This window comes from Lutjanus erythropterus, chromosome 2 (genome assembly GCF_056507025.1).
Source record: "Lutjanus erythropterus isolate fLutEry1 chromosome 2, fLutEry1.hap2, whole genome shotgun sequence".
Lineage (NCBI taxonomy): Eukaryota > Metazoa > Chordata > Actinopteri > Lutjaniformes > Lutjanidae > Lutjanus > Lutjanus erythropterus.
In genome coordinates, this window is record NC_139318.1 from 38,915,395 (window position 1) to 38,927,394 (window position 12,000).

At 40.2% G+C, this 12,000-nt stretch overlaps 1 protein-coding gene across 2 annotated transcripts in view; it reads right to left on the reverse strand.

The window, feature by feature from the left end:
* Positions 1–12,000, reverse strand: part of igsf21a (immunoglobin superfamily, member 21a) — a 290,961-nt gene that overhangs the window by 12,492 nt on the left and 266,469 nt on the right. Inside the window, exons 7-8 of one of the 2 annotated variants that reach the window (XM_084739312.1) lie at positions 10,832–10,932; positions 3,414–3,606 (exon numbers count right to left, since the gene is read on the reverse strand). In XM_084739312.1, coding sequence (XP_084595438.1) covers positions 3,414–3,606; positions 10,832–10,932 — 294 coding nt within the window. The remainder of the gene's footprint in view (positions 1–3,413; positions 3,607–10,831; positions 10,933–12,000) is intronic. The other variant, XM_084739319.1, reaches the window with a different exon arrangement.

Sequence of the window (12,000 nt, forward strand, 5' to 3'; positions counted from 1 at the left end):
TGACACCTGAGGGTGCATCAGGGTGTTAAATAGACATTAGTGCTCTTCCTAGCAAAACGCCTCCCAAGGTAACGCCTCCCTAAAGTGGCACTTTCCCCTTAAAGTGGGTTCTTATTAGGCCCGCCCAGTAATTTGTACATTTGTGACATACTTTAAACCCTGTTCATAGGAGTGTTTCAGGCAGAGGATTTAAAAAAAAGATGATGGATACAATATTCTTTGTTTCAAACTCGATGGAGTACGAAAATGCTGTCGACCTGATTTACGTTAATAGGGCACTTCAGGGCTGAAGTGCATGTGTGTGCGTGCAACACACATTTCTGCATTTTTTAAAAAATATTTCTCTTACGTGACTTGAATTCTGCAGAGTACAAGTGTCAAAACAGCTCACACCGTAACATTGCTGTCTTTATCGGCCCACACTTTAGTAAAGTCTTTTGGGCTTTCAAACATAGGTCTGTGTCACGTAAATGTTTCATAATGGCTCTATTCAACCATGACAGAGTCATGGTAGATAGAGCTGCGATGTCTGCACGATAGTTTGCATCTGCTATGTAAGAAGGATTGGTAGCACACATCAAGGAAGAAGTGTTCAGTTCTCTCACAGGCTGCATCAGTGATGGATTTTAAAACTTATTTTGTTGTTTATTTTTGTAGCCTCAAAGGGATAGTGAAGTGATGCTGCATGAGGTATTTACAGTCACTGTATTACCTACAGTAGATTCTAATCGACCAGCACCCAGTTTGGAGAAGAAACAGTCCCAGCATAGAAAGGAAAGCAATCTACTGCTATGGACTGGTCAGCAGCAAAATGTACATTAGCTACCAAAAAAAAACATATATATTTACATATATATATATATATATATATATATATATATATATATATATATATATATATATAGTATATATATATATATATATATATATATATATATATATATATATAAAAGTTGACATGTATGCTAAATTTAGAATGTTTTCATTGCTTTACTTTTCAGTCAGGGAGCCTTTTCGGATGGGAAACTGCCATTACGTAGGCCAAAACATTCTCTCCAAACCAACCAGACTCCATGGGTGAAATCAGTAATTTTACCTTGCAGAACACAGGAGCTGCTATCAGCTCAATAGATTAATTTGTGTTATTGTGTGTATTTAGTGATTTAAAAGTTTAGTTTAGATTTACCAAAGTCACACAACAAACTAACTGATCGAGGCAACAGCAACTTCAGTGTTTTGTAAAGTAAAATAAAGGCTTCTGACTGTGGAGTTTGGTTGGTTTGGAGAGAGTGATATTGGGCTGTCAGAAAAAGTTGTCTGACGGCAAAGTAAAACAGTGAAAATATTCTTAATATGCAACCCTGTCTGCAACATGTTACTAAACAATAAGAAATGTTTCTTTATACAAAACATTTATATAATGCGCTGGAGTCATAAGGATGTGGTTGGGGTGAATAGTGGGCATATAATTTGTAGAGTTTTTACACCAAAGACCGAAGTTCACATCCAGATCCTGCGACAAAAGTGCTTTGGTTAAAGTAAGGAAAGATCACTTTGGGTACATCTTGGCAACAAAAGCACTTTGTCCGTCTAACTGAAATGCTCTTGCAGTTGTGACTCATGGTGAGCGCTCGCTCCTGTCAGCTGCTTGCTCTGATGCGTCCATGAACGTGCTGACACAGAGAACAGAAGAGGTCTACCTAACCAATACTGGACTTTATTACAGTTAAGGTTATGGAAAGATCATTTAATCGAAGGTCATTTCAGTTAAATATTAATAAAGAATCTGTCACATACACTGCTGTCTTTTGAGTAATGCTGCACTCACTGTGGGAGGATAGTGCCTTGCCTATTTTGGTGGGAAAACAAATTAAGTACATTGTTATGACATGTGAACAGAGCTCCCTCTGCACAGCCAGTCTCAAGGATCAGGTGCTGCTGGGAGGCAGGAACATCTCAGATGGTGGTTTATGTGGATGACATTGTTATGACACTTTTGCAGCTTGCCAGGTCCCTTAATTAACAACATGTCACAACATTATGCATTATACAATAATGTATTTACTGTTGCACAGTTAGTTGTATATTAGCATAATTTCTAGGAGACTGGGCTGAAATAAAGCTACACTTTAACAGACATTGATTTTTTTAGCACTAACATACATTTTGCTGCAGTCCTGTCCACAGCATATTGCTCAGCTTCTGTGTCGGTACTCCTCTCTGCTTCTCCAAACTGGGGGTGTGCCGGCTGTAGGTAATACACTGACTATGGATGAGTACCTCACAAAACCCCACTTCAGATAATCAGAATTATCCCTTTAATTAATGACCATTGTGAGTGTGAGAAGGGCTCAGCACCACTTTTCACTCGCAGAGAACCCCTAATATACTTCATTATCATAATTGATTAGATAGAATAAAGAAATCTGCTGCCTAATTTAGACGATAATGTCTGCATATTTAGCAACGTGTGTGTCTTGCAGCTTTTGCATTAATGTGAAGTCTTTCAAATCACGCGTAATTGCCATTGTGACTTTCGTGGAAAAAGGGGCTTATTCAAATATGAAATCAACATGTCAAATTGTCATCACATTTACGTAACGTGCACGTCTGAAGTTGGGGGCAAATAATTCCAGCGCTCATTTAGCTGTGGCGGAGCTTATTCGATTAAAATTTCCCTTTCATTGATAAAGCCTTCTGAAGAAGCTCGGAGTGGCAGATCCCAGCTCTTCCAAGAGTGTCCAGAGTAAACAGATCCAGAGGAGCACGACACACAGACATAATAGAGGCCTGTAAGCAATCCAGCTCCCACATCAACACCAGTAAATGAACAACTTCCAGGTTCTGATGAACACGTTTCATTGGTCTGGCCATTGAACAAAGCGCTTCTCTAACACTGTCAACAACAAAGGTCCTTTGATTTCATCGCAGGCCTTTGATGCCACTGTTGGCTGTTGGGGTTTAAGTGCGAGTGTTACAAGACGTGCCATTGATGGAATAGTCACTAAATCCCTTGCTTGAGACTAGTTATCCTCACTAAGTGCAGCCTTAAAAAGAATGTGTTGTTGAGCCAATTAGGGATACAATCTCTTATTAATCACACACTTAGCCGCATTAATGATTCATACCTAAAAGCGGCCACATAAATCTCCAAAGTATTTTCAAAGATACTGTAGATACATGAAATGATTTTTGTAGAATTATGTAATTTTCTGTGACATTTAACTGTGTAATTGTATAAGTGTTCCAGATAATTCTGGTGGAGCCGAGTTGCACAGTAACAAAAAAAATGTTTCATATTCATCATCTTCTAAATAATTAATCTAACTTAAATGTGATTTCAGTTCAACTGTGAGCGTAGTAGCCACCGCAGAACGGGGGCCAAGGCTCGTCGCTGAGCCGAGCGTACATACCAAAGACTATGAGGCGAGTGTGCGTATCTGTGGAGCCCAGAGGATTCTGGGCCGTGCAGCGATACATGGAGCCGTTGAGCTCGGCCGGCACCCTCTCCAGAATCAGTTCCTTCCCCTCCCGCTCGGTGCTGCCGTCCAACAGGCGGCCGCCCACTCGCGTCCAGGTGAACAGGGGCTCAGGGAACACCTCGTTCTATCAACACCCGGCACCCACGCGGGATGGAGAGAAGAAGGGAAAAAAAAAAGGGAAAAGAAAGGAGAGGAAAAAAGAGACAGAGGGGAAGAGCAGGAAGGGGGTGGTGCAGAGAAAGTCTGTGAGTCTCAGCCAAGAGATTAAGAGCAAAGGATACATGAATAATACAAGCTCCAATTTTCCCCTAATGCAATGGCAAGTTAACAACATGCATTAATAATCAACACTTCACTTTACAACACTTTTTTTCTCTTCACATTTTTGAGCCCTCCAGAGAATACACCCCCCATTTACAATTTAAAAATATCATCCTCCACAAAGCACTATTTCATTCATATCAGTGGGTCGACATGTTCACAGATAGTAAGAGGACACAGTAAGAGGGTGAATCTCTTGCATGATTCCACCTCTGAGGTATAAGGTCACGCTTCTTCATCTTCCTTTCTCACACCATAACCCTGGCACGTGTACCGCACCACACACACACACACACACACACTGCCAACAGAGGACTATCGCTCTACACCGATCAAGTGTGGAGTGCTATTTCTAATCATCGTGACAAAAGAAAAACACGCTTTTTTTTCACAATGGGAGTGCAAAACTGCTTTCAAAGATTTCTTTTAAAAATTGCCAAGAGGAGACATGCAACCCTGGCTGATTATCCCAGCCTGCAATGGGACCGTCTGTGGTGAGCACCAAACTCCCAGCGACAAAAATATTCTCAGAATAATCACAGAAACTTTAACCTTTGAGTTTAACTAGAAGGGTAACTTTGGTATTTTTCAAACTGGACCCTATTCTCACATGTTTTTGTGTTTACCTGACTAATCGGGACTTTATTTTTTAATTGGTCTAGTACTGAGAGCAAACACTGCACCCATCAGTAGCAAAACTAAGCCACACTGTGATTCTTATGGGGACCTGTGCGCAAGTACGTCCACTAAAAGTGCTTGTTTTTGCCACTGACATGTTCAGACTGGTATTCTAAGTCTCTGACAACTACAGAAATCAGAAACAGTAATTTTATCGTCGTCCCTGTTATCTTCATTCAGATTCATCAGACACCAAACAAAATACAAAATTCTTGAAAATGTCTGGGCTCATCTTTCAACTGTTCCAACTGCTCTTGTTTGGTCCAAATGAACTTTTAGTTCACAGCGTTACATATAAATATGTCCAGAGAGAAACAAGAGGGAGAATATTTTTACATCTAATGCAGTGAATTAAGAAATACTAATATACTAATACATATACTTTATATCACTAATATATCACACCTGCTTCTGTTAAAAACAAAACTAGTATCTATTCGAATATTTAAGGTTTCAAGTTTCAGGTCACATGAAAAAAAATCACACGAGCACACAAAGACAAATACAGCTACAACCAGTATAAATGTCTCTAGCCTGTATTTATGGAGAAAAGCAGATGCTGACCCAGATAAAGGCTGGTTAATCTCTGGTAGCAAATATGTTAAGTATGTCAGCAAAAACGAGCATCAAAAACAAAACTAATTTAATGAAAACTATTAGAGTTGATTTAATTTAAACAGTGCTGATTAAAATTATGATGTTCACAATAACAGCTGTGAAAATTGTTGTAATATGATGCCAAGGTGATGGCGATATTACAAATAAGCTATTTTTTTTTTCTCAGTAGAATAACTCGCTCAGCGTGTTTTTCTGTCCTCTTGCATCTGTGCTGGACTGTGAATGTCAGTCCAGACTATCTAAGACGGGGCATCTATCACTATCTGACAGTTAACAGTGGTCTCCCATCATATTGTATAGTTCTGTATGAATGTTAACTTTATCATTAAACATGATATTCAGTATTTTATTTTCATAGAATTTAAATAGACACAAGATAAATTAACTACCTAAATTTCACTATCCTAATATATTTGGATTTTAAAATCAAAGGTAGTAGTCTGATGTTAAAGGACTGGTGTGTAGGATTTAGTGGCATCTAGTGGTGGGCTTGCAGATTGCACTGTTCTGGTCTAAGCTTGTAGGAGAACCTATATCTAGAGGCAGTGTTTGGTTTGTCCCTTCTGGGCTACTGTAGAGACATGGTGGCTTCCATGGAAGAGGATCCACTCCCTCTGTAGATATGCAGCTCATTCTAAGGTAAAGAAAACATAATGATCCTTATTTTCAGGTTATTATAGACTAATGAAAACATACTTGTGAAGATTATATTCCATTTCTATTAAATTCCATGCCCGTAAACCTTATACACTGGAGCTTTAAATGTGAATAATTTAAATGAAAAGAAATTATTTTACTGCTAACATTTTATTAAGTTTACCCTGATTGTTTCTCTTTTTTCTTTCTTTATTTCAGATATTTTATTCCTCTGCCTTCTGGGTGGCCCTTCATTTTAACACAGTGTGAAGCTTAAAACTTTTAGTGGACATCCACTAAAATTGAGCTTCATATATTTTTTAATAAAAATATATTGAAAATCATGTTTAAGAGGCCTGGTTCCTTCAATACGTAGCCTGTTAAAAATCCTTCATATAGTTTTAAAGCCTGCCTGGAGCTGCAAGTCGTTTACATTATGGAGGTTCATGATAAAAATGGTGCATGTTGGTGAGTCTTTCAGATTTGTGCTCCATGCCTGCAAGGCCATCACTCCATACCCAGCCATTGATCCACTGGTATCAGTTCATTTATAAAAATATTATTGGCAAAAAAAAACCCCACATCTCCGCTCACTACTCAATATCTCTAACATTTTCATTAACAAGGTCATCCTAAAAGTCTGCATCTCCTTTGGCTGTTTCTCAGTCCAGTTTGCTGCCCCTAGTGACAGGAACAAGCTGCAAAAGAAGCTAAAATTCAAACCTATGTTTAATAACTCATCACAAATGATATCTCTGATCACTGTACCTGCTTCTGAATTTGCTTATCAGGAACACTGTTGTTGTATATATGCAGGTGTTTTACATTTTGGATGAGATTATTTCCTTGGTCTAGATATATCTATTTTTTATTGTCTTGTATCAGTTTCCTTGGCTAGGTCATCAATGTAAATGAGAACTGGTTCTCCGTTGACCTATCTGGTTAAATAAAGATAAAATAGATAAATTAAAAAAGTAATGAGTAAGACCTTAAACACTCACGCACCTCTTGGCTAAAATTAGAATAATTTCACCATAAGGTTCGAGATTTTGGCATGACTTAAAACATTACAAACAGTTGCAGCATCCTCCAAAATGTCTCCTGTTGGCAAATGTGTAATGCGGAAAGAGCTCACACTTAACACAAACCAACAACATATAGTAGAAGTAGATGGGATCACAGCTCCCAAAAAGTGAAGCCAAAGCATCTTGGTCGCCCCCTGGTGGAAGGCTGCAGGACAAGTCATTAATCCTGCCTCTTATCATGCTGTTTGTTCAAGTATTCGTTTTTCTGATCAGTTTGACTTTAATTAGTTATTTGGCAAGGTAACCATGCCATGATTGACAGCTGGGCTCTGCTCGTGATTGAGTCATCCGGCAGGAACTCGATAGCGTGGCTCCAACATTTTGGGCTCCAAATGACATCCCCAGACGAAGATGGCAGTGCTCTTACCCGAGATATTTTGGCTTCAGTTTTGTACAGCTGGAGATAGAGGCGACACATCATCCATCTTTATTTACCGTCACTGATACACACAAACATGCACTGTACAGACACATACAATATAGCTTCTCTTCCATCCATCTGATGCATTCTTGGAATAAAAGCCCCTGAGATACACTTCAGCAAAGCAGGCTTTCACTGTTGAAAGTGGTGTCTAGCACTCTCACCTTATGTCAAAGAAAAGTGCACCTCATTTGGACATCAAAGGTACTTGACATATGACATGACTGGAGCATATGTATCTATTCCAAAAGAAACGAATGATTCATTGAAGAGATTAGAGGTCTGACCTCAGTGACAGTTTAGGATATCAATGATGTGATCTCATCTCGAATGAAGTGGGTGTACAATCGAGGTCCTGCATGTGAATTTATGTTGAAAAACTTTCCTTGATTGTGGTTCACTCTGCTCAAGTACTGCTTGATTTCAGAGGTCATTAATGAGGCAGTTTATTTGACAAAATCACACAAGAGAGGCGACTGAAAACAAAGTCAACACATCAGCTTGTGTAACTTCACCTAAACACTGTTCATTCAGTTAAGAGAGCACAGATAAACAGCTGAGAATATTAAAATCAGTCCAGATTGTAGTTTGTCCTTCTTTTGCGGTTCCTCAAGCAGCGACTGCTTCCTATCAGATGTCAACATCCCTCTCCGTTGACTCAAAAAGGGCACATTTCAGAATCCTCCCCTGGAGCAAGCAGTGTTGGTGCATTTTGTTGGCATGCACCCAAGGTCAAATCATTTCATTCTCACATGCCCAGACAAACACTTGAGAGTTCAGATAAGCTGCTCTAAAAAAATTGCTTGGTGCCAAAGTGCCCTTAACAGCTTGATGTGACCTACTGAAATAGTTTAATATGGTGAAATATTTTACATAAACTGCACATATGCAGTTTACAGTGATAATAGTGGTGAATTTAACATGGAGATTGGCAGCAAGTTTGGAAACTTTGGGTCTTTGATTCAACAGAGAATTAAAGTAAAGCAGCTTCTTATTTCCAGCTGATGGCCGTGGATTTTGTCGGCTAAAATGATGACTCTCACTAGCGGATTTCTGGAGTGTAGCAAGCTAATGTAAACTAAGGCTAATGCTTAAACTCCTTGATTACACTGAGAACTCTGTCTCCAGCTGTCATTTAGCGTTTCTGTCTGACACATCTTAAAACAAGAACCCAGGCTAAAGCTACATTCTAGCAAACATTGGTTGTATGGTGAAATACAACATGCAACAGACAACAGAAATAAAATCTTTAACGTGTGAAAAGGAAGCTCGGGGACTAGATTACTGCGGTGGGCCTTGAGATGGTCACCCAGCCAGACCAGCTCCTAGGACGACCGCCAGGTTAAGAGCTAAGAAAAACCAGCTTAGACCTGAGAGAGCCAGCCAGAAAAATGTGTTGGCAGCGGCCCAGTTCGTTTATGCACCAGCCCGCATCCTTGCCCTTGACCCTCTACATAACAAATCCTAATATAACACCTGGGATAAACCATGAGTTTATCATGTGTAGTGGTATTTAACACATGCTTGGCTGGAGTTAATGTTACTGCAAGTAGTAAGGAAGTTAGCTGATCATGCTAACATTTGCAGCTTATCATTTCTGAGAGACTGCCACCGTTCAAAGTCATGAGACACTGAATATTGTTCATCTTGGAGATTCAACGTAGAGAAAAATGATAAGCTTAACAGGGTTTTGGTGTGTAGTTACAGTTGCTAATCAACAGTAACGTTGGAAGGAGGGGCTTAACGAAGGGCCAGTTGTTGCGACAAAACTGATACGAATTGACTAACCTTTCAAAATAAATGTTAATAAAAGAGGTCTGTGTTTAAGCCATGACAAAGGTTAAATGAGTTGGTAGACTGAGACAGGCTGTTGGGAAAAGGTCACATTAAGATAAAAAAACAGACATGAAAACACTAAAAGGGTTTAAGTGAGTCGTTCCTGTCACACAACCCCAAGAGCCTCTAGACTCTAGATTAAAGAGGTCTGCGCTCTGTGCTGCTGAAACCATCGCTGTCCCGTTTAATCTCATACATAAAGCAATGAAAAATGAACACAAAGACCACACTGTAGGATGATGATCCATAATAAATTCCTAAAACAATAAACCTGTGGGGGAACTGGCATCTTATTTTATCAGACGGGCGGGAGGCAAAATTATCAGTCTTGACACACAATCTTATCTACTTGTGAAACCCTAAAGCCTAGGTCCAGTGAAGGATAAGGCAAATTTGCTTTCTGATCAGTCTGCATGCGCTGATGCCCGCGCTGCCGAAGGGCCCAACTGGCTGTATGCCACAGTCGAGCTTGTTTATAATAACCAATTTTAACACTGTTCAAAGAAAAACTTTAAAAGATTCCCGAGGTCATTGGGCAGACAAAAACACATGTGCAATCTGTGCAGTCAATAGCATCATGCACTAAACCAAAGAGGCATTGATTTTTTACATGGAAATGTGGCAGAGGAGTGAAATAAAATCAAATCTGGCTCATGACTCCTAGAGATTCCTGAAGCAGTGACCGAGAAGTAACAAAGGTGATTTGTGCTGTGGGCCATTAACAGGCCCTATATCAGGATTAGCCCTATCCTCTTCACCTGACTGGCACCAGCTGCCTGGCTTCAATGTGTCATTCCTGTCAAAGAGATCAGGACCATCCACAGGCCATTCACACTAGGGACATGTTCTTTTTTGGCAGGGGATGAAAGTGACACAAAGACAATCTCTTTGCTGTTACCTTTAGCCCCTTCTTTGGGATTATGGAGCAGGAAGTCTGAAAACAGTGAAAACCAGCCCAGCATGGGTGGCTAAGACTGCCAGACATGGACATCAGATAGATTTCAGTCATTCAATTTGATCTCTAGATTCATTTTTGTTATAGCTGCACTGCCTGCAGCTGATTGCAAATAGTTTTACAGCCTGTATACTTGAAATACATGCGTAAATGTGAATCAGAATTTTGGCAAAATGAATATTTGGAATGCAGACTGAGTAAAAGATGTCAATGTCCAACAGATGCTGTGTTCCCATCCAAAGTACCCAGAACTTTTAGTCCCAGGAACTACTTTTTAAGAAAATAATGTCCTTAAAACTTAATTTAGAACCTGGTCCCTGTGGTGGAAATGCACTTACAGACCGTTTCTACCAACATGGAACCAGCCTGGTTCTGGTTCATCCACAAAATTTTGAACCATTCCAAGCATATCTGCCAAATAGTAATTGGTTAAGAACCGAAAAAATAGCAGGTTTTCCATGAGAATAAAATTGGGCATTTCATATTCTACAAGTTGTTGTGCATTGTGCAAGACCCTCTGTTGATGAGCATCCTGATCACAATGGTTCCACTCAAAACTGGTGGAACTGGTTCATTAGGTAGCACCAAGGTTCCAAGAAACCTGAACAGAACTGGCGCAATGACCAGAACTAATTTGGTGGAAATGCACTGAGTTCCTCTTAAGGTTTCTAGTTCCTGGGAAAGGTCCTGTGGTGGAAACGCAGCTAGAGGTGGTAACTCCAGAAGAAAATTAAACATGCTGAACTGCACACATGCACCAGTCTTCAAAGACTTTTTTTTTAACACCCCATGCACTTACCCCAGGCGATCCTACCTGGAATCCTTGCACAGTGATGCGCACTGTGTCCCCTACCTTTGCCCTGGTGGGGGACATCAAGAGTTTAGGACCCTTTGGAGCAGCTGAAAAGAGAAAAAAGAGAAGACAGGGAGACAAAGGTCATTGTACTGAGCATGGAGAGCAAATCCTGTTGGATACCTGTTTTGTCACACAGGGAGGGAGACAAATACAATTTCCTGTCAATTAAGGTCACAGGGCGAGAGGCGAGGGACCTGCAGGTTCTTTCATCCGAAGGACTGTGCTGGATTTATTCCCCCTTGGAGAGGAAAGGAACTAAATTGGGTAGATACTCATTACTAGAGGAGAATGGGAGTGCACCGAGTGGAGTGTGGAGGCAGGGAGATAAGGGACACTCAGAGAGCTAATTCCCTTGTCTTGGTGTGGACAGCAGCCCCCAGATGGCTTTCATTTGGACCCTCTAAAACAATAGGGCGCAAGCAGGAGAGGGAGTGGGCAGATTGTAATATTCTGCGCTTGTGAGGAGCCGGTGATTGTCCTGTGTATCTTGGTGTTGAGATAAAATGAGTGATTTGCATAATTTTATAAAAAGGTAAGTCTTTTCATCACGGCTAAACTGCACAGTATACTGCATTAGGCCTGTATAAGCAGGTTCTGCATGATTTGAGATGATTAACAATTCCCCTTAAGATAAGTGCTTCACACGCTGTGCGGTTCCATATGTTAGACAAATGGACTGAGCAGCACGTGCAATGAGACTCAAACTAAGGGCATCCTATCAATAATGCCTGTACAAGTCCACCCCAGGAGTTCTTCAATTAATTTGGTTTGAACTCTCAATATAAATCACACCGGGTGCTTGTTTTCATTGATGAGTTAAACCAAAGGATAAATAAATAAACAGACAAATGACCTCAGTATTTAGCTATTAATCTGGCAACAAACTGTCCACTGTGGCTAATGAAGCACGGCCTTTTCTTAGGCAGTCATTGACTACAAGCCTGCAGCAGACTAATGGTTTAGAACTTACACTATCATATGTGTAAAGAGGATTGAGCGCATGGCATTGCTCATGTATCTTACTGTACATCACACCTTGGGATCTTTTTATAAAACAGAAAGAAAAGCTTTGGACTTGCACAAAATAGTTGGAGAGAATCCAAGTAATACAA